The following is a 22,443-nucleotide window of genomic DNA, read 5'->3' on the forward strand; positions in this document are numbered from 1 at the left end:
TGTGTTCTGAGCCTGGCAGCGCCAGGAGAGAAGAGGGGCTGCTCCCCTGCGCTCTCGCTCTCTCTTTCTCTCCTCTGTCTGGAGCAGCCCCTACAGTAATGTTGTTTTGAAGGCACTACTAGACGATGGTAAAGCAGGGAGCTGGGAGTCAGGACACCTGGGTTCTATTTGCTGCTTTGCTACTGCCCTGCTGTTTGACCTTGGGCAAGTCCAGTCCACCGCTGCGTGCCTCAGTTTTCCCATCTCTCAGACGGGGTTGGGGATAATGATACTGACCTGCAGCGAAGCACCAGGTTTGGAAGTCTTGTTAGTAATTAGCTCGTTTGATTAACGTGTTCCTTGGATTGGAGGCTCTATAGAAGGGCATCAGATGACCCTCCCTCCTTCCCACTATTGTGAACCCTGGAGCAAAGAGTAGGCACACAGTATCGAGTCCACAGGAGGACAGGCCACCCCGGGGCAGCATCATTGCCAAGGCGCAGCTGGGACCGTTGGGGAAAGCTGGCCCAGCCCGGCATTCCCCTTCCCATGTGCATTGAGGGCCCAATCCTGCATGGTGCTAAGTACCTCCAGCTCCCATTGGCTCCACAAGAGGTGGAGCGTGACCAGCCCCTTGCAGGATTGGGCCTTATGGGCTACCCTTGGCAAAGTGCCTAGGATTTCCAGGGGAGCATTAACCCCGTCAGGGCACCACCCACGCTGAGGGCATTCCAGAGCCTCTGCCGAGGACACAGGCACATTCTAGGCAGATGGCTGTTGGCCCAGTGACAGAGGTTGGGGAAGGAAGGATACAGACCCAGCTTTACTATGGCACTACCATGCAGGTACCCATGGGACTGGCATTCCATTGAGGAGGAGGGCTAGCTTTTTGCTAAGGGCTTTTATTGAGCCTAGGGGCCTAGCAGCTAGTCCTGCTCTCTCTTGCCCCCAAACCGCTGTCTGTGGTAACATAAAACATATAAAATAAACACGGGGAAAAGGAAAATAACTTCGTTTTGATTTTCTTTTTCTTGAACTAGGCCAGGACCTGTGTGGTGAACAGGATTAGCAACTGCAGTGCCACTGTACCGGCCAGAATAAAAAAATAGAGGTTATCTATCCTCATGCTTCAGGGTGTAAACCGATCAGCAGCTGGGGTCAGGCAGGAGATGACTCCATTGGATGGCACTGAATTACACAGATGCACCATAGGGTTTTGCATCTTCCTCTGAAGCATCAGACAGTGTTGAGCGGTGTCTGAGACAGAGGGCTGGATGGGCTGCATTTGATACAGCGGGGAGGAGGGATATCAGGTTAGATGGCTCATTGGTCTGCTCCAGTGCAATGCGAATTTCTATGGCCACACTTTTGCAAAGCAGCCTCCCCGGTTTCTCTGCCTCTGTTTTCAGTTGCCCGACCGGACATGCCTCAGGCCTGATTCTTGAGGAGCACTGAGCACCCGGAGTTTGTCACCAGGAGTCGCAGGTGCTCAGCCCATCCCAAAAATCACGCTCGAGGCATCTCCAGGTGGACAGCTGAAGCACAGAGGCAGCCTGAATCTGGGGCAAGCTTTTGGAAAGCTGGGTGTAGATGCCGCTGGTGAAAGGGGTTTAGGTCTGTCGCGTGCTGGGCTCCTGCATGCTGGTGGTGGTGGTGGCTTGACCTGGAAAGCTTGCAATGGTGCGCGGTCCGCCTGTGACTAACACCTAGAACCCGAGCGCTAACCCCGTGTCGCGGCCGCCGTACGTAGGCTCCTCCCCTTCCCCGATTTTTCCCTTCCTTGTTCCTTACCCTCATCTTCCAACCAATAACCGATTGAAATGCAAGCCCGGAGCAAGGGTGCAATTGCACATGGATTGACACTGTTCCCCCTTCCATCTGTCTTTTCCTACCCAGAATTCCCCTCCACCCCGCCTCCAAATGATGACCGCAAATCAGTGGCGCAACCGAACATCCCCAAGGCCGTGATTGGGGGCGTGGTGGGCGGAGTCTCGCTGGTCCTGGTGGTGGCCGTGGTGCTCTTTGTGTTGCTCCGCCGCCGGCGTCACACCTTCAAGGGCGACTACAGCACCAAGAAACACGTGTACGGCAACGGGTACAGCAAGGCCGGCGTCCCGCAGCACCACCCCCCCATGGCCCAGAACCTACAGTACCCCGACGACTCAGACGACGAGAAGAAGCCGGGCCCGCTCGGGGGCAGCAGCTACGAGGACGAAGAGGAGGACGCCGGAGGCGAGCGGAAGCTGGGCCTCGCCAACAAGTACGAGGACGACTCCAAGCGACCTTACTTCACCGTGGACGAGGTCGGGGCCCATCCGGAGCCCTACAGCGAAAGGACACTCGGCTTCCAGTACGACCCCGAGCAGCTGGACCTGGCTGAGAACATGGTCTCCCAGAACGACGGATCTTTTATTTCCAAAAAAGAGTGGTACGTGTAGCTCGCCCCCTCCCCAGACCCCCACTCACGCTCCCCCCCCCGCCCTCCAGACCCCAGCCGAGGGCCGTTCGCACATGCATCGCACGCGCGCGCTCACATCCATGCACGTCCACTGCTGCCCGGCCCAAGGGAGCTCGACAGAGACTTGAGACACCTGCCACTCATTTGGAGGCGACGGGGGCGGGGAGGGAGGGGCTGGTAGCTTTGCTTACGGATCGTTTTTTTGGGGGGGAGGTTGTTTTGGTTGGTTTGTTTGTTTTTTTTAATTTCTCCCACCGACTTTGTCCCCTTCTGTGGTGTTTGTATTGATCAGTGGCTTCGGTGTGACTATTTGCTTTAACTACTACTGCCCACCTGTGTATAATATGCCCCATTTGTGTCTTAGTGTCTCGAATCGTCCTTCCCCAAAGATCCCTCCCGCTCCATGCCCCCCGAAACACTGGAATTTGTTTGTATGTTGTCTTATTTGGGGGTGAGAGGAGTCCATGGGAGGGCAAAAAAAAAAAAAAAAGGAGGACCAAGGAGGGGAAAAGCACAAAGCAATGAAGACCTAGATGCCATATCGGATTAATTTTTTTTCTTTTTGTTTGTTTTTTTGGGGTGTTTCTGTTCCCCACAATGTGCCTGTGACGAGCGAGTCTCAGTGTTAAGCATGTAATGAACAAATAAGAATCAAATGAAACTAAGCAAAATCCAAGGCACACGGGGCTGTTATTGGCACAGGGAAATGGAGCTGCCGTTTCCCTTCTACCATTTATTATCCTTTTACATCATTTAAAAACAAGCCAACAAAAAGAAAAGGAAAAGAGAAAGGGGGGAAAAGACCCTGGCTGTAGTGATGCCACTGGTCCCTGCTGGGGTGTCCATATTGTTTAAAGATGTGAGGGGTTTTTAGTGTCAGCCAAGGAGAAGTTAATTTCACCCCGTTTCTGACACACGCCGTGTCCTCTGCACGTACCTCCGTGCCACAGTGACGGGGAGGGTTCCAGGAGACACCTCCGTGCCCTGCCTGCAAACCTGCTGCCGGTTGGCATGGTGCCACCCAGCCCAGTGGGCGGTTTCTTTAGGGGAGCTCCAATGGGGGCCTATGCGTTGACTTCAATGGGCATCAGGCCAGGCCCTTTGTATTTAAACTGCTAGGTCTTCGCAGTCATCTGTTTACATCCTTCCCCTTTGTGAGAATGTTGCCAGCCACGTCTCCCGTAGTAATGACCCTTGCCCTTATGGCCACTGATAGCCTGCATCGAATGGCCTCTTTGGAGGCTGATAGGCCAAGGACTGATTGAGTCGTGTGCTGATCTCCTCTGCCCCCCCTTGAGATGTGATGGGGAGGTTGAAGGGACGCTTGGGTTGCTGCTACCCCTGCTGTTCTGTGGCTAACTGAGATTTCAGTCTCCAGGGCTGTCAGTCTGACACTGACCTTCCACCAAGGCAGGATTCACTAGGTGTTTGTTTTTTCTGTTCCTTTACCAAATGGCTAAATGAATGAAAAAGAGATCACTGTTTTCAGAGGTGTATTAGAATGGGTTTAATTCTCCCCCGGTGCCATACACGGGTTTCATGTCATAGCCATAGCCATACAACTGGGCAGCAGAATGGAGACTCGGACCCTTTCTCATAATCCAAACCAAAATCCCACATCCAGCTTCAGCCAGACTCTGTTCCAAAGCCCGCCCCATGGTTTCTGGCTTGAGTCAGGTACAGTCGGACTTGCCCCAGATCATTCCCTCGATGATTTTGTTCCTGCTGTGGGGATTGGAAATCAGATAACTCTGTTTGTAATTGTTCTGGTTTTTCCTGGTGGTTTCTGTGCTTCCTGGTGGAAACACCCCAAGAGTGGCTGTTCTTGGGGTGCTTCTTTCCCCATCAAAAGCAGGATGTCTTGGAGATCTCGGGCGAGATGCTCTCCAGAGATCTAGCTCAAGGGGTTCAGAGAAGCCATTAAACTTTAGGGTGCCCGTCCGTCTCTGTCAGGTGAATCCATACCCGGGGAGACCGAATTCTACCCTCGCTTCAACATAGGAATTTGGGGATCTCGGTTTTCTCTTTTCGTACTACTGAGCAAATGCCCCATCGAAGGAAATGAAATCCCCAGCATCCCTCTGATTAGATACCGATTACGGTTGTAAACCTGCAAGCCCAAAGGGAGTCAAGGCCTCACCGGGTCCTGCCTAGGGATAGCAGCACATGTCGGATGAAGGTGCACCACCATGATATGAGACTCCCAGCACGTGGTGGACACATGGAGTCCTGGGATAAAGACAGAGCAGAGGCAGTAACATTATACTCCTGCTGGATCTCAGTCAGACACTTACCCCCTTGCCACCTTGCTGTCACCTCGGGTGGTCTGGTGGTTCCGTACTTTACGGTGCCTCATGCATTAGAGATGGGCCCTAGCCAAGTTCCCCCTCCCAAACATATGGGCTTTTGGAGCCAAATCTCACTGGGATCTGACTCCAAAAAGGGCCAAGCCAAAATCCCAGGCCCATGCTAACCCCAAGCTCTGGGACATCCAAACTCCAGCTGCAGGTGTGAATTTGGCCCACGTCTGAATGTACCCACTCACACGGGCGAGCCAGAACTTCATGCAAAACCCCCAGGCCCAGTTGAGCTGCCCTTGTGTCCTGGATTAACAACCCCAAGCAGCAGGAGCCCCCAGTCCACGGTCTGGCAAATTCTCTCACTGCAGAATCCTGCGGAGTTGCCTCAGGGTAATCCCATTCTCATGTGTTGCTTATCAGCAATACACCCTGTTTAAAGAAACTCTGATGCAGTGGACCCCCAGTCATCCGGTTTCTTTCCCTCCTTCCCTTCCTGATCAGTTTTCCCTGCTATCTAGAGCAGGTTGGTGTTAGTCCCTTGTCCTGCTGAGGAGATCTCTGTTTATAGCCAGAGGGAACATGGATACAAATTCTCAATGCTGGGAGGCAGGAGGTTCAGTAGGGTGCATGGAGCCAGAGCCAGCACAGCAGGATTTGATTCCTCTTTGTAATGGTTTGTTTGCCTGTATTTGAAAGTGATACGTCCCCTGTTTCCAAATGACTCGGGGATGGGATGGCATGTTCCCTTTGCACGTGGCGTGCAAATGTGAAGTGAGGAGATGTGCCCAAATTTCCATTTGCATGCCCATGTGTGAAAGCAAATTAAGTCACCACAACAGCACATGCACCCTTTTGTAGACTTGCGTGTAAATGTGAACTGACCAGACGCAGGAGCGTTTCTCATTTGCACACTCACAGGCAGGAGGTGAGGTGTGGTGTGATGCAGGGAGCTCCCATTTGCACACTTAGACAGGAATCCTGCCCTCTCCTTAATGATCCAGAGTGTGTGTTTGTGCGAGACTCTCGCACCCATAAGCAAATCAAGGGCGCTTTACAGCTAGGGAGACAGACACATGGCGATCCAGTGTAATGAAGAGCAAGTTTACAACCTTGGGCAGACAGAGCAGGCTGGCTCAGGGAGAGGATAGGGCCGTAAATGTGATAGGTCATAGACAGGCGGGTGGCCATGGGGGAGCGAGGGCTGAGGGGAGACACTATGGTCATTGGGAACACCAGTATAGTGCACACCACCTCCCCGGGGTTAATGGCTCATTCACCCACACACACCCCGCAGGGTGTGAGTCATAGCTTCCAAGACTAGCCGGGACCACTGGGATCATCTAGTCTGACCTCCCGTGTAACACAGGGCAGAGGCCTCTTCCTAAAGACTTTCCAGAGCAGAGCTTTTCGAAAAACAGGGCCAGTGATGGAGACTCCACCGTGACCCTGGGTAAATGGTTCCCATGGCTAATTACTCTGACTATTAAATAGCTACGCCTTATGCCCAGTCTGAATTTGTCCAGCTTCAATTTCCAGCTATTGGGTTGTGTTAGACCTGCTGTCTCTGTGACTACACCAGGGCCGGTAGAAAAGAGGATGGGGGGAAATGTATGCAATGCCACCCCCCCCCAACCGGGGCCCTGCCTGCTTGGCTAGCCAGCACTCCTCCCCTGTGAACCAAGCGGGGCCCACCTCCCCTTGCCGTCTGCACGTCCGGTTTGGGAGCTACACCTCAAAGCTGCTCATTCCACAGCGTGAGGTGGTCCCAGGCACCCCGCTGACTTATCCTGTCCCCATAGCACGTCATCAGGGGCAGGCCTGGGCCCTACGGCCGTGGAAAAACCCAGGGCCCCTAGCTCCGTCCCCCTCCTCCTCAGAAGAAGGATGTTTCCGGCTCTTGTTACTGAAAGGGTGACCGTTTATGGGGTCAGTTAATTGGACAAGAGTCCCTCATGGGGCCTTAATTAGTGAGCCTAAACGATTCGCCGTTAATCTATAGCGAGGAATAAGTTGCCTCATGAAATATTATGGATTGACAATTTGTCTGAGAGCTGCTGGGATACAATAACGAGATCCATTCCCTCTCTGGGGTTGATCTCCATCCGTGGGAGTCCAACCCTTCTCCTTGAGTTGGGGGGGCACTCTCCCCCCTAATTAGGTCGAAGGTGGCTGTCGCGGCAGGAAGGTTGTGAAGGGGAGATGCGTAGGGGGCTAAACTGAGGACGCTGTTTGTTTTGTGTCCCGGAGCTGCATGGGAGCTAATGGTTTAGAACTGGTACTCCATCCCCACCCCAGTGACTCGAGCCCCACAGCTCAGCGAGGTGGGCCTGCCCACGAGACACACCAGAGCTTAGGGATCTGTTACAGGAGTGAGTTCTGGGTGAGGTTCTGTGACCTGCCATGTGCAGGAAGTCAGACTAGATGATCACGATGGTTCTTAAAGTCTATCAGTCTGTGAGCTTTTCGAAGTGCCAGTGGGATTCCGTCGCCCAACTCCCGTTCCTTTTAATGGGAGCTGAGCGTCCAAATCCCCTAGACAGCTTTGCTGATCCCGGCCAAGGCCTCTCTCCTTCCTGAGACGTGGCGCCCTCATGCTATGAATCTGAGGAGACTCTTCAGAGCAGCCATCTCCCCATGGCTGCCAAAGGGCCCTCTCCTGCTGGTCCTCTGTGGCCAGGCACGGGCTCTTCCTGGGGCAGGAGCAGGCCACGTGGCTAATGGGTCCGTCTCTGGCAGCGCCTCCTCCCTTATTTAATGAGGGCTATCTGAGCTGCTTCCCAGACCCCAAGGAGGGATTTTCCCAGGCTTCCTGGGGAAGGCCAGGAAGATACATTGGGGTGGCCTCCACTGCTGAGTATTACTGATGGAGAGGGTTTAATTTCCAGTGGGAGATCTAGGGCTAGCTGCCCTTATGGCCATGGGGAACGAGTTCCTAGGGGGCCGTTTGCAGAGCTAGGGTTTAACACTCCAATACAGTCCCCTTTTGAACCTTTCTCTCTGTTAACCAGGCAAAAGAGCACAGATTTCCATGGAGGCAGGAGACAAGTAGATCCGCTCTGCCCCTTCCTGACAGCTTCCTTTCTTGTGTGTTCCTCCTTCCCCTTCCATCCATGGCCTCTTTGACTTACCCCCAGGGTAGGGTTACCATATCTCATAAATAAAAAAAGAGGACCCTCCACTGGCCCTGGCCCCGCCCATTTCCCCACCCCTAGCCCCGCCCCAACTCCGCCCCTTCCCCACCCTAACTCCGCCCCCTCCTCCCTTCCACTCCCAGCCAGGGGGAAAGGGCTGCCCCAGTGCTACCGGCTTCAGGGTTTGCCGGGCAGCCCCCAGACCCTGCGCCCCCAGCCGGCGCTTCCCCAGCGCAGTTGGAGCCCGGGAGGGGAAGCGCCCAGCCGGGGGCGCAGGGTCTGGAGGCTGCCCAGCAAACCATGAAGCCGGTAGCGCTCGGGCTTTGGGCAGCCCCTATGCCTCCGGACCCTGCGCCCCCAGCCGGGCACTTCCCCTCCCGGGCTCCAGCGGCGCAGGGTCTGGAGGCACGGGGCTGCCCGAAGCTGGTAGCGCTCGGGCAGCCCGGCTCTTAAACAGAGCCGAAGAGTCGGGGAGGAGCAGAGCCGCCATTTTCCCGGACATGTTCGGCTTTTTGGCAATTCCCCCCGGACGGGGGTTTGACTGCCGAAAAGCCGGACATGTCCGAGAAAAAGAGGATGTATGGCAACCCTACCCCAGGGCAGACTAGTGCAGAGGGACTCAGAAACTGCATTTCTGCTGCTCAGGGGGAGCCCACTGGCCAAAGGGGGCAGGAGGCCTTGCACAGGAGTTTGCCTTGCACGTCATATTGCACACGTCTCTGCCCACAGGGAAATCCCAGAGCTTGCTAAAGATATCTGGGCAGTCCTAGCCAGCCCTGTGTAAGCAGTAGTCCCTGGAAAGTCCAAGGGGAGAAGGGATTGTTAGTGCCAGGCAAGGATATGGGCACAGAGGTTACAGACAAGCAGCCCGGCCCTGACATAGTAGCCCAGGAATTATTCTCCATGCAGTTGCCATAGGGAAAGAGACAAGTGGGGAGAGACAAAGCATCTGGGACCCTGTATCACAATGAGAAGGTGAGGACAGCAGGACAGAAAGGTGACCTTCCTGGTAAAGAAAGGCCTCATTATATGGCTTCCAGGTCAGGAGATGGCCTGTTGGAGAAATGAAGGTGAATTTGGTCTGAGCTACATGCCCACGTCCCTTTCCCTCCCACAGTGAGCTGCACGCAGGCAGACGTGTCTTCTCCTGCAAACTAAATTGAGTCTGTATTATTCGTATGAAAACGCCCCAGCTGTTTTCCTGCTGGGGCTTATGTCTGGGATTATCCATCACAATTCACCCCAGTGATGTTATTTTCCCTGATTTAATTACAAGATTGTTTGGTGGTTTGTTCCTGTGTTTTTGTAAATCATTTTTATTCAAGCCAGAAAAAAACAAAACACAAAACTCCATCTGAAGTTTTCTTTGGGAAAAAACAAACAAACAAACACAAACAAAAACCCAAATGGTAGAGCTGAATTGATTGCAGAGACGGCAGGGACAGAGGAGCCTTTCCTGGCTCATCGTTGAAAGAAACTCAGCGACTGTTCACCACAGATCGCTGAGGGGGAGAGAGAGAGAGTCAGTATAGCAAATAGAAATGGGAGCATGATTAGAAGAAGGGACCACTGGTTCCTTTGTTCTCACACACACATGCAATGAGTCTCCCAGTCTCAGCTTGCCGGTCAGTCTGCTGGAGGAGGAGGGCTGAGAGGAAGTGGGGGCGGTCTCCATTGAGTTTTGTAGGTGGACAAGTTTGTAGCATGCCAGCAGGGCTTCCCAAACAAAGCGCTGCTCGGAGTTTGCTGTGAAGAAGTGGGGGCTGGGATCCACTCCCGTCCCAGTTTCTTTTTCCCAACAGGAAGCAGTGCAGGGCATGTGGAAGGGCTGGCTGGAGAGATGCTTCGAGCTTCTCCAGGTCAAGCAGTACGAAACGCTCTGGAAACAATGGCCGGTAGAGAAATGCAATCCCACCCCAATCCGACAGCTGTTGGAAATGCTGGAGAAATGGTGGGTGTTTGGAAGAGTAGACCAGCAGGAGGGGCGGTGGGGAATGCTCTAGGAACATTGAATGTGCGGCGCTCGTGGCTACCCCAGTCCCAGCCTCTCCCAGGAGGAGGCGCTGTGGGGAACGCTGCCAGCACTGTGTGCACTGAAGCCTCTCCGTATTCTACGTGGCTTATGATAGCACTTTACCCCTCCCCCGGTTTGTGACTTTCTTTTTCTGTTTCGACATGATCCGTAGCGAATTAGAGTGACTCGCTCTGCGTACGAATGCGCTTCCCTGCAGAGCACCCCCTTCCACCGGGAATGCGGGGAGGAGGGGGGCAGCATGGGGCGGGGAGGAGAGGATGAGACTGTGTCAACTTGCTCCCATCCAAATCCTGCCTCCGACCATCATTCCTGGAACTCGCCCCCCTCTCCACAAAGGGCCAACCTTGCAGCCGTTACTCACCGGAACGAGCCCCGTTGAAGGCGACGGCACAGTCCGAGATGCACCACCGTGCCGAAGAGCCAGCACCAGTCCAGGTGCCATGTTATCCCTTAAAACAGGGTTTAAGTAGGATGGCAGAGGGGACGGCCCAGATCCTCAATGGCGTTTAGGCACCGAACTGCCATTGGGCTGAGGCTCTGGGCTGAAAGGCTGGTCCTCTGCACGGGGGTGAATTCCATCCATGAGCAAAGGTTGCAAGGTCAAGCCCTACAGAAGGGGCTTGCCCCATACATTCGCACAGCACGGCATTCCATATGTGATCTCCTTAAGGGTGAAGGTCAATGTAATGACTATAAGGGGCCAGATCCTCAGCTGGTGTAAATGGGCATCCATGGAGAGCTGCTGCTGCTGATCTGGCTGGCTTTCTTTTCTTTCCAAACATGGTCCCTGAACTCCAGTGACTTTTTTTTTTTCTTTCTTGCTGTAATTATCATTGTGGAATAAAAAAAAAACAACCCTAAAAAAAAACAAACCTTGCATTTTTTTGTAATCTGTGTTGTAAGTGCTTTTGTAAAAAAAAAATAATAATAATGTAACGGACTGAATTTGCTTTTATGATTTTTTGTTTTGTTTTCCATCCTTTGTAATGATTTTGGGTTGGGGGGGGACGTTTTCATGGTTCGGATTGGGGGGGTGTTGCTTCACCCTCCCTTTTACTTGTATAAAAAAGAATAGTGGCTCAACTGTGGAAAGAAATGTACTTTTTTATAAATAAAGAATTTTAAAAGAAGCAGCGCTTTTCCTTTTCGACCGCGAAGGTGTGTCGTTGCGACGCGCGGCCGGGTGCAACAAAATCCAGAGAAGCTGCACCTTTCCAGTTGCCTTGATCTCTTCTGTGATATACGGTGCTTTGAAAGGGGACGGCTTGCAATCCAGAACCCGTGACTGTCACAGGACAAGCATGGAGAGATCAATGCACTGCAGGCAGTAAAGGGTGCCTTGCTAGAGAACACTCCGGAGGCTACATCTCTATGGGCCTATTGATTGATCTCTCCGTAGGGAAAAACCTGATCTTTGCCGTCCATTGTCTGTCTGTCTACAAACAGCTTGCCAGGGAACCCTTGTTCCTTGCTCACGCAGAGCCTCCGGTCTTTGGAGAGAGAGATTTAGCTAGACAGTGACATACAATAGATGATAGATCAAATAGAGCAAATTTGTTCTTACATCCGCTGAAGTCAATGGGAGTTTTGCCACTGATACCCATAGAGCAGACCCTATTAGAGAGCTCCGTAAGCTTGTGGGGAAACCAATGGGAGGCTTGCAACTGACTCTAGGGCATGTAGTGCCTGACTCATAGTGATCTCCCTATCCTGCACTGAACAGCTTTGCTCAAAAGCCCTGACCACTGTGGGACAAGGAACACACTGTTCTGGCTACTGGTTCCCAGCAGGCAAGTCCGAGCACAGTTTCCTCCATTGATGGAAGGCAGCATTTGCTTTCTTTTCTGACTGCCTATCACTGTTTAACGAGAGATGAACTTGAACCAAAAACCCGGGGTCCCAGCACGCCAGAGAGACTGGGAGTGGGATCCTGATCCAAATCTGAACTCAGCCGGATCCAGATCTCAACTCAGCTGATTCGCGCTGCAGTAAGGAATTGTTCTACAGACAAGCTGGTTGGGTTGGGTGTGTGTGTGTGGGAGGGGGGAAAGTTAGTCTGCATCGCACAGCTCAGCTCACACGGTTCGTTCCCCATCTTCAATGAAGCATGCTGGCAGCTGGCACCCGTCTGGTCTCAGTGCAACAGGGCCTATGGAGAGGTTACATCAGAACCAGGAATGCAGTTCGCAAAGCACGGGCCTGACTGGGGGGTTGTCTCGTTTCTTCCCTAGCTGGCTTGACCTAGAGCTGGGGTTCCCCTTAAAGCAATGGGCTTAATCCTTCATACCCCAAGATAGCTGCCTCTCTTTAGCCTCCGATCTAGTCTGACCCAGAGGTTCTCAACCTGGAGGTCACACACACGAGTCAGAGGGTTGTGACCACCCGGCCCTTCTCGTATTGTGTATGGGAAGGGGGGTCAGCAGGGGCGGGAGGATTATATGGAAGGGGGGTTGCAGTGTGGAAAAGGCTGAGAAGTCCTGGGTGCTAGTGTATAGATGTGGGGCTCGGGCCTTGAACAAGCACGGGCCATTCCCATTGACGTCATCAAGATGGTCAACATAACCCAGGGATTAACTTTGTCCTGCAGGATCAGTCTCTCACACAGACTGGGAACTCGCCTTGGCCCGTCGCTGGTCGCTAGCATGCTCCGTAGCTTGCTGGGCCCGGGGCATCCCACATTCCCAGGAGCCCCCTGAACCCAGGGGCTGGGACTCAGTATGAAGGTACGTGTCTGATTGGTAGCTGCAGCTTTACGGCCTGTGCACAGCTCAGGGATTGAGCCCTTCCACCCTGCACGGGGCTCAGAGTAGAACCCAGGGGGGATCTTTCGGGGCTGGGGGGTTGGAAAGATGCTCTCCTTTGGGTGTTCTAAGGACCTGGCAGGAATTTGGAGAGGGATGTTAATCTGGGAGGCTTTAGGGGAGGGATGAGCCAAAGGAATCCCAAGCAGTATTTGCGCAGCAAATTCAGTCCTGCCCAACCCTCCCCTTCCCTGGCTGCTCCTCGGGGACCAGACATTAATATCCAGAAGGCAGCCCCTGAGCCCCTAGTGGGGTGAGCCGCTGCCTCAGCTGGGTCTGAATGCCACAGACCGAAGAGCAGGGAATCTTAGTGGCTTGAGACTAATCAGGGCTTCGGTGGCAGTTAAATTCTGACCGATGGCTCCCATGTAAGGCTGAGGGCGACCCCTCCGGATCGGGGCTGGGAAGGGCCAGCATGCACTGTGCTGCCGGTGTTCATCACAGGCACCCCACTGGGGCTGGCACAGGAGAAGGGGGCACTCCAGAACCGGAGGCCAGCTCAAGAGAGGGTTAAAGAATAACTATCATGTCCCTGCTGCAAATGTGGGCACACGCTCGCCCTCGCCTTGCTGCTGATGCACCGATAGGTTCCCCAGCCAGCGGCAGCAGCAGCAACGTGTGCTTCTGAATGCCAGCCAGGGTCCTGTTGGTTCAGATCACTGCCAGGCAAGTTGGGGGCAGCTAGGGAAATCTGTCCGTACTGATTTGGCCTGAGGTGGTCTTGCAAAAGTGCATGGGAAGGAAAAGGTCAGCAAGCGGCCCAAGGGCTGCAGGCAGGCCATGGGGCAGTGCCAGCCCCCAAGTCGGGTGCCCGTATCTTTATTCCATTGTTTGGCGGCTCTTCTCCTCTGACCTTCCCTCGCCTGGGAACAGCAGATGTCTGCAAAGCAGCATCACTTCAGTTGCAATCATTCAAGTCAGCAGCACCAACAGAGACTAATACGCTGATGTACAGGGGCATCGGCATATAGAACAGGATTCCTAACAGCTGGTTCAGCGGAGCCAGCCAAGTTCAGTGGGAGATAAGGGAGCACAGATTGGGCTGCGAGCTGGAAAGAAGGCAGGGATGGAGGGTGGGGGCCTGCTGCTCTTGTGCATAGTAGCAACCACTCCAGGGAAGTGCTGCCCTCATTTTCCAGGCCAGGGCTTCCAGTTGAGCGATGATGGATAAAGCCCATAACATGGGGCTGCTTCTCCGCTTGGGCTGCAGGGAGCTGAGCTCGATAGAAGCCGGAGCTCCCGCCTTGTGCCATAAAGTGTTTTGTTTCTCTGCAACAAAATAAAAACACGGCGGGGTGTGTGTGTGTGCGCGCACGCAGCTTGGGGAAAGATGGCGGGCAGGTGGGGCAACTTGGATGTATTCCTAAAGCTACATCTTTGCAACCTATAGGCTGGCACAGCTGGCGGCGAGGGCTAAATTCGGAGCTTGGCTGGTGGGCAAGAGTGCTGGCGAGGAACCAGCGAACAAGCTGATGTGAAGGAGGCTAGATCTGGCTGCAGAAGCCAAAGGACAGATTCTGATCTCAGTGTAAATCTGGAGCCAATAGAGTGACTCCAGATTTACGTCAGTGGAGCCAAGAGATGAATGGGAATGAACGATCGATTCTCCCTCCCCTGGGCTGGTTCCAAGCTGCTGGGAGCCAAACGTCCACGCAGGCTGAGTTCCCCCTGCCATCTGGGACAGGGTGATCGCTGCAGGGCAAGGTCAGGGTGGCACTGATGGCCCCACGGGTGGGAAGCCCAGAGCTGGATGGCCAGGCAGCATGAATTCCCCCATCTGGAGAGTGCGATCCTGCCAGGTCAAGGGAGCGAATCCATCAGTGCAGCAGATGGCCGGGAGGACGCTAAGCGTGCCTCTGGTTCCTGTACTGTGTGCCCTGTGCTGCAGGTACAGTCCCCGCCCATTAAAGAAGCTTCCCTGGCATCAGTCCATCAAAAACACTCTGTGCTGCGCGCAAAGGCCTTGCAGAGCTCACTGTACCCGGAGAGGGCTCCTTGCACTCCCCTCCCGCTCCCGCTCCCTGCCCAGCTCAGCTTCCCTAGCCAGTGCCAAGCACTGCCTGCCCTCCCACCAGCGCTGCCAAGCCCAGCACTAGCAAAGTTCTGATTCCTTTCATCAGTGCTTCCTTAAGAGGCCTCTGTGTTCTGCAACAGCAGGGCGAAGGCAGGCGGCCTGGAACTGCTCCACGGAGCGAGTGCTGGAGCAGCTGGGGGAGGTTGGCCTGAGTGTGGGAGCTGCTGTGGCTCAGAGCTTGCCTGTTTATCTCTGCTTTAATTTTAGGCCTGGAGCAACAGCCTTGAAGGTCTAGATGGTATCCCCATCCCCATCCCTGCCTGGCGAGTGAGTGTGGAATCCTGCCCAGTGCAAGCAGGGAACCTGCCTGCCGGTTTGGTGCGTTGGAGCTCTGGGGAGGGAGTTCTCCTCCATGAGGTTCCTAACCCCTCACCTCTTGGACGACACTCGCTATCAAGTAGATCCCCAAGGATCCATTTGTGCTGCAGGAACAGCAGAGCCAGGGTTGGAAGAGTTACTGGGACTTTAGCCATGTCTATAGGAGAGTGCGCTCAGGCAGAGGCTGGAGGTGGATTCCACTGGCAGAGAATCCATCTAGATCAGTGTAAACCCAGGGCTAGAGTGATGCTTAGACCCTATGGGGAGGGATGCCCCAAAAAGACCACAATCCGCTCCGAGTTAGACAGGATCAATGCAGAGGTACTCCACAGTCCTTTCAGCTTGACCCTTGCTATGGTTAAAGACAGGGCTGGTACAACCATTTAGGCGACCTAGGGCACTAGGATTTGGGGGGACGCCATTTTCTTCGGCAGTGACCACGGCGGCCGGATCTCCGGCTGCCCCGGTCACCGCCGGCATTTAGGCGGAGGGAGCTGGGGCAGTGGAGCGCAGGGAGGGCCGCCTGCAGCAAAGGGGAGGGGGCGGCATGCAGGGGAACTCCCCGCCCCAACTCACCCCTGGCCCACCTCCTCCCCAAGCACGTCATCGCTGCTTCACTTCTCCCACGCTTCACTTCTCCCACCTCCCAGGCTTGTGGCCCCAATCAGCTTAGGCGCCGCAAGCCTGGGAGGCGGGAGAAGTGAAGCAGCGACGGTGTGCTCGGGGAGGAGGCAGGGCAGGGGTGAGCTGGGGCGGGGGGGGTGCCTCAGGGCGGAGGGGGGGAGATGCCGCTGGGGGAGGGCCTCAGGACGGGGTCTTGGGGGGGACGCAAGGTGGAAGTTTCACCTAGGGCGCGAAACATCCTTCTACCGGCCCTGGTTAAAGATCCCATGGAGACGCTGGAAGGAGTCCGATGTTTAGCTACAAATTCCCGCGTGGGTGATTGAGTTTTGCCTCCCTACATTCCCAGGGCAGTTTCGACCCAATGCATGATTCCCCTTGTTTTCCCATCCTGTGGTACACTGTTGAACAGCTGCTGTGTTCCTTCCCAGCAGTCCCCCGTCAGAGGGCAGAAAAGTGATTCTTTGGGCATCCCGTCTGCATGTGCATTTGTGAAAGTCTTTGGGATTCTTTCCAGTGAAAATAACACTATGTAGGTTTAAAATTTTCAGGAAGAGCTAGTCCAGCATCAAATCCAGAGCTAGTCCAGAGACAGTCCAGAACAGGGTTGATCCAGAGCTCATCCATAATCAATCCAGACTAAGGTGAATCCAGTGGTAATCTAATCAATCCAGAAGTGTCACCCTAGAGGTAGGCCAGTGTCAGGAGAAGAGACAATCCAGAATTAGTCCAGAGTCAAATCAGAACAGGGAAAATGCAGTCAGACCAGGTCAATCAGTCTTGTAGTGCTAATCCAGAGTCAAGGGAGACCAATATCAGTCTAAACAGAAATGGGTGAATTATTTGTAGTGAAAAATGTATTTGATGAATTTCCCTTTTTTTCTGTTCTCAGGTTATCTGCAAAGCAGAGTTTGATTTGTATGAAAGTATTTGTTACTGGAAATTGCTTTATGCAAATATCATCCAGCCTAGGGCCCCCTGCACTGAGATTGTGAGGTAGTATGGCTCTTGGAGGAGTCCTGCACAGGCTGGAATTCCCTTCATTAGTGACGGTTATGATGAGGCAGGAGAAAGTATGTGTATTTGGGGGATGGGGAGCTGGCACACTGTCCCAGGATGCAGCGGCTCTCATTGCAATGAAGCATTTAATGACCCAATACGAAAAAAAAAAAAACCATCAAAACCCATGCTGTCATATTACAGACAGCACATGGCCCCAAATGTTCACAAGCCAGGCATCCAAAGGCCTCTGGCAAACTTTGTGCACGTGTTGTACTCACAAACGAAGCATTTGTACGAGTATCAATGTGCACAAATCAGATGATCAACACTTATTAGATATGAAAAATCACATACACAGCACCATAAATATCCATGATGCTTTGCAAGTATAATACACCAATGCACAGAATGTCACATCACTTTCTACAAAAAGAAGAACAGGAGTACTTGTGGCACCTTAGAGACTAACAAATTTATTAGAGCATAAGCTTTCGTGTACTACAGCCCACTTCTTCGGATGCATATAGAATGGAACATATATTGTTCTATATGCATCCGAAGAAGTGGGCTGTAGTCCACGAAAGCTTATGCTCTAATAAATTTGTTAGTCTCTAAGGTGCCACAAGTACTCCTGTTCTTCTTTTTGCGGATACAGACTAACACGGCTGCTACTCTAAAACATCACTTTCTAGTGACCGATCTACTAAAGGGTAATAACCTACTACTGCTACCAACTAATGTGGTTGCACCTTTAGCTCAAGACATTTAGCTGATGCTGCTGTGCAGAATGTGCTAAGTTTGAATTCCACTGACAAGCCATGCAAATGCAGAGTGAGACACGTTCTCTGCCCCAGAGAGTTTGCAATCGCAGGGCCTGATCCAAACCCCACTGAAATCGGTGGGTGACTCTTCCCTGATTTCATGGGCTTTGGATCAGGCTTTTATCGCATCCACTCAGTGCGGAATTTGGGGGTGAAAACGTCATGGGTGCAAAATAGGCGTCTCCCACACACCCCATGAAAACATGGCTCTGAACTGTGCCCACCAGCCCGGGAGGGACTGTTCAGTGGCAGTTAAACCTCTTGAGGAAATGTCAAGCTGTGGCATCCAAATTTGCCTCCTCTGTGTAATTGACAAGGGCCAGGGGGACCCCTCTGGGGAGCTGCCTGTGAGTCAAGCCCCTTCCTAGCTCGGTTGCTGCGCATTTGGCTGGCAGCATGGGGCTGCACACACAGTAGTGTTAATACTCTCGCTCCTTTCCTCTCCGCCTCTGAACCGTGACTGGCCTCTCTGAGCAATGTGTTTGACTTTCCCATCTTTTATGTTTCCATTTCGCCTTATCTCTCTGTTCCTCTCCATCTCCTCTGACTCCTGCCAGCCTGTTTATCTGGCAGTTTTGAAAAGAAAATTGCCAACTTCACACCTGTCAGGTTTAACTGATCGCCTGTCACGGGGAGGGAGGGGCGTCTCTCCACCCAGCTCCGGCCCCACAGGCTTTGCTCTCCTGAGGAATTGCTCCATCCCCGAGGACTCAGAACACTTCACTTCCCACTGCCAAGCTTTGTTCACCTCTCCAGCTGCCGGTTTCTACAATGTCCCTTCAGCTACCTCTCTGCAATACCGATCATCACCGCCCGCTGCTCTGACATGCCACCTTTCACCCCAGGAGCTTAACCTGCCACACACACATTCAGCAGCTACGCCTAGGAATGCCCCCGGCAGCTTGGAGAGTGCCAGTCCACTCACTTTGCAGAGGGGAAATTTGGGATGCGGAGGCATGTCAGCCCAGATCAATGGGAGTTAGGTTCCTAAATTGCTTTGAGGCTCATGGGCATTCCACCCCTGGCATGCTCTTGGTACCCCATCCACCTTTCTCTCCTCCTGATAGTATCACTTGGGAGAGCTCTGAATCCCTTTCTCTGGCCTCCTGATCTTTCTTTCTTCCCTTCTGTTTGTCAATCTACCTGGGTTCAGAAAAGTGAGGGGTGCCTAGAGGCCAGGACTGCCACGTAACTCTACTGATGTCCCTGCTGTTCCAGTCCTGAGCCCCGGCCAATGCCTCTGTGCCCTGGCAAGTAGCACCCCTTCTTCCTCAGACCTCTCCTGAACTGTGTGAGAGGTTTGCGTTCTATGGACAAATCCCCAGTCAGGTCTAGACAGAGCCCAACATTCCCATGCCCCCAGTGCCTTCAGCCTGGATCTCCAGAGGGGGAGGCGAGCACCCCAGCACCAGGGCCACCATGCAGGGTGCAAGAGATTGGCATGGGATATGTGCCAGGCTGCTGCCTCAGTGTGACGAGAATCCATCTCTGGCTTGAGAGCTAGAGCTCCTCCCTACTTGCCCTTCCAGAGGTAAAAATCAGCCTTTGGTTCCAGTCGCAAATCTCTTTCCCTGAAGTGTCTGGTTCCCATTAGGGCTCAGGGGATGGAATGCAGCACAAATTGCTTCTCAGCTGGCCACTGGTGCTTCCTGGGACTCCCTGCCCCCCACTCCCCTTTCCAAATGACTTTTCCTTCCCTTGAAATGCAGAGGGGTGATTGGACTTGACCATTTAGAGACTGGCAGGGGCAGATTCCCCAACCCCCCATGGGGGTGACAGCCAGACAGGAGGGACTTTCCTCTGAAAGGCATGGTGGGGGAGGGGCTCACTGCCCACCTGCTCCCTGTCTCTGTATGCAGCCCTTGTTCTGGCTACAAATGGGCCTGAGCTGCAAAGTTCCCATCAGCCCCCCCGAAAGTCTGAGCGTATTTTGCCCCCTCCTCATATAAACCCATGGCTGACGTTCAAAGGAGCTGAGAACCCGCAGGTCCCAGTGGCTTCTGCTGGAGTCATGGGTGCTCAGCAGAGAAGCAGGCCCATAGTGTCTAGTTACACAATAATCCGACTGAGACAGGTGGGATCTGAGGTGTAAATTCTGCCAGTGCCACACCCAGCAAAGGGCACTGAGGTTTCAGCAGCCAGAGGGGGGAAGTGGGTCCCATCCAGATGCTGCCAGCTGTGCAAGTGGCACCAGAGAAGTAGGTCAGTCAGATTGATCCCAACAGCTGGAGCAGAGCGGAGGCTGAATCACTCAAATCAGCATTACAAACCAGGCCAAAATAACATCACCGGGGCTTTTGTAATGGGGCGGAATGATAATTAAATAGAAATTAGTTCATTAAATGGTCACTTCCTGGGGTTTCCTTGCTGTCCGATTAACTTAATTTTTAATTTGCATAAGCAATAAATGTTTAATTATGTTATTAATATATTTGAGTTGAGAAGCTTATAGGGTTTTATAATTGGCATTTAACTAGATAGTTCCAGCGTATTAACTGAGGTTTTATAGCGCCTCGCGACAGCTTCCCAATTATATCTGACCTAAAAACTGTGCCGAGGACCTGCCTTTAAAGTGTTACCTGAGCAACAGAATAGACGGAGCTGGGAGAGCGAGTGGAGCCCAGCTCCCGGGGAGGAAGCGCTCCCAGGCTCACAAAGCTGCAGGGAACATGCGCCGAGCAGTGCTACGCTTTCTGGGCTCTCCATGGAGTCTTCTGGGGTCTCTCCTGTCTCCGTGATGCTGCATGCTTGGCAGCTTTCCCAAAGACAGAGAATGCCAAGGCTCCTTCCCTTAGCATCCACATGCAGTGGGGAAGGGAATGATATTGACTCTGGGGGGAGAGTCATCTAATGGGTAGAGCAGGGCTTTGGGGGAATTACCCCTGGTTTCTGGCCTTGGCTCTGCAACGGGGAATGTTGATTAGTGGTTAGAGCACAGGGGATGAAACTCAGGATTGCTGGGTTCTGTTCCCTGCTCTGGGAGAAGAACATTGTCTAGTAATTACCCCAGAGGACTAGAGTCATAGAGTTTAAAGCCAGAAGACAATTAGATCATCTAGTCTGATCTCCTGTAAGCACAGGCCATTACATTTACCCCTGTACTGAGCCCAGTGACACGTTTGACTAAAGCAGAACTTGTGTCTGGCTGAAGTATATCTTCCAGTCTGGTTCAGAAGACATCATGAGAGGGAGAAACTTGGTAGTTTGTTCCTCTGGTTAATCACCCCCACTGTTAAAAATGTGTGCCTAGTTTCTAACTTGAATTTATCTAGCTTTAGCTTCTGGCCACTGGTGGTTCTTCTGCCTTTCTCTGCAAGATAAAAGAGCCTTGTAGGACCCTGTATTTTCATCCCATTATGGCACTTATACCTTCAAGTCACCTCTCACTTAAGACAGTCCAACCTTTCCAGTGTTGAGGGCCAGAAGCTCCTCCACTGCCACATGCAGAAATACGTGCTCCACAAAATGGCATCCTCTGTGCGGTGTGGTCTTGCACATGCCTGTGTTCTGGTCTCCATTCTGGAAGGGGATCATTGTCTAGTAGTAATTGCCAGAGACCTAGGAGTCAGAACTCTTGGGTTCTATTCCTGGTTCTACTATTGACCTTCTACAAGTCATTCTGCCGCTCTGTGCCTCAGTTTCCCCTTTGGTAAAATAGTGATAGTGGGTCAAGTCTACCTCTAGCATATGAAGTTACATCATGGTTCATTTGACTTACTGGTGGCAATAGCAATGTCTGTTTCCCAAGAGTGTTGCAAAGATCCTCAGAGGAAAGGTGGTAGGGAAGTACATGGTATGGTTCTTTTTCCTTGCAAGGAGTGCAGTGCGTTTGGAGGTCTAGGGCCCAACCAAAGCACCCCTTTGGAAGGGGTCATATCAGGGGAAGCCTAGCTTACAGCTGCCACTGCTATCCACGAGCTTGGATGCTTCCACTGGTTAGGGGAAGTGGCTCTTAACCTCAGAGCCATTGATCAGGAGCAGCACACGTGACAAGCAATAGGAAAGGCAGTGACACCAGAATCCAGGCCAGAATCCAGGTTTGTGAATATCAAACAGCTTTGTTCTTATTCCAAGGCGCTCCGAAGCATCCAGAGGGCTAGGATCCTGGAAATAACTTGACTAGAGATTCCCTGCAATGCTCAGCGTCTGATGCCAACCCACACTCCTGAGGGAGAGGAGAAATGTAACCCCTTTCCAGAATGACTGATGGTCCCAGTCCCACTCCCAGAGGTTGCTGGGATGATGTGATAAGGCTGTTCTAAGGAGAAGTACAAAAGAATAGTGCAAGCAGGTAGGAACAAAATCAGACAGGCTAAGGCCCAAAATGAGTTACATCTCAACAGGGCCATAAAAGGCAATAAGAAGAGGCTCTTTAAATACATTAGGAGCAAGAGAAAGACAAAAGAGAGTGTGGGTTCCCTACCCAGTGGGGAAGAATGTTGAGGTGTCTAATGCCTTTTTTGCTTCAGTCTTCACTAAAAAGGTTAATAGTGACCAGATACTTTAACACAGTTGATACTAACAACAAGGGGGAAGGAATGCAAGCTAATGCAGGGAAAGAACAGGTTAAAGAATAGTTAGATAAGTTAGCTATATTCCAGTCAGCAGGGCCTGATGAAGTTCACCCTAGGGTACTTAAAGGTCTAGCTGAAGCAATCTCAGACGCATTAGGAATTATCTTCAAGAACTCATGGAGAACAGGTGAGGTCCCAGAAGACCAGAGAAGGGCAAACATAATAGTTGTCTCTAAAAACGGAACAGAGAGGAGTCTGAACAGCCTAACTTTGATACCTGGAAAGGTACTGGATCAAATTATTAAACTATCAGTGTATAAGAACCTAGAGGATAACAGGTTTATAAGGCATAGCCAGCATGGATTTGTGAAGAACAAATCATGCCAACG

General features: G+C 52.6%; 1 protein-coding gene across 5 annotated transcripts in view; it reads left to right on the forward strand.

Annotated features, from left to right (window-relative positions):
• NECTIN1 (nectin cell adhesion molecule 1) overlaps positions 1-22,443 on the forward strand; it is a 159,020-nt gene that overhangs the window by 90,758 nt on the left and 45,819 nt on the right. The window contains exon 6 of one of the 5 annotated variants that reach the window (XM_054004839.1): positions 1,876-11,033. The exons of the other annotated variants lie outside the window; for them this stretch is intronic. Coding sequence (XP_053860814.1) covers positions 1,876-2,417 — 542 coding nt within the window. The 3' untranslated portion in view covers positions 2,418-11,033. Of the gene's footprint in view, positions 1-1,875; positions 11,034-22,443 lie in introns of those variants that run through there. 5 annotated transcript variants of the gene reach the window in all.

Source organism: Malaclemys terrapin, chromosome 15 (assembly GCF_027887155.1).
Source record: "Malaclemys terrapin pileata isolate rMalTer1 chromosome 15, rMalTer1.hap1, whole genome shotgun sequence".
Lineage (NCBI taxonomy): Eukaryota > Metazoa > Chordata > Testudines > Emydidae > Malaclemys > Malaclemys terrapin.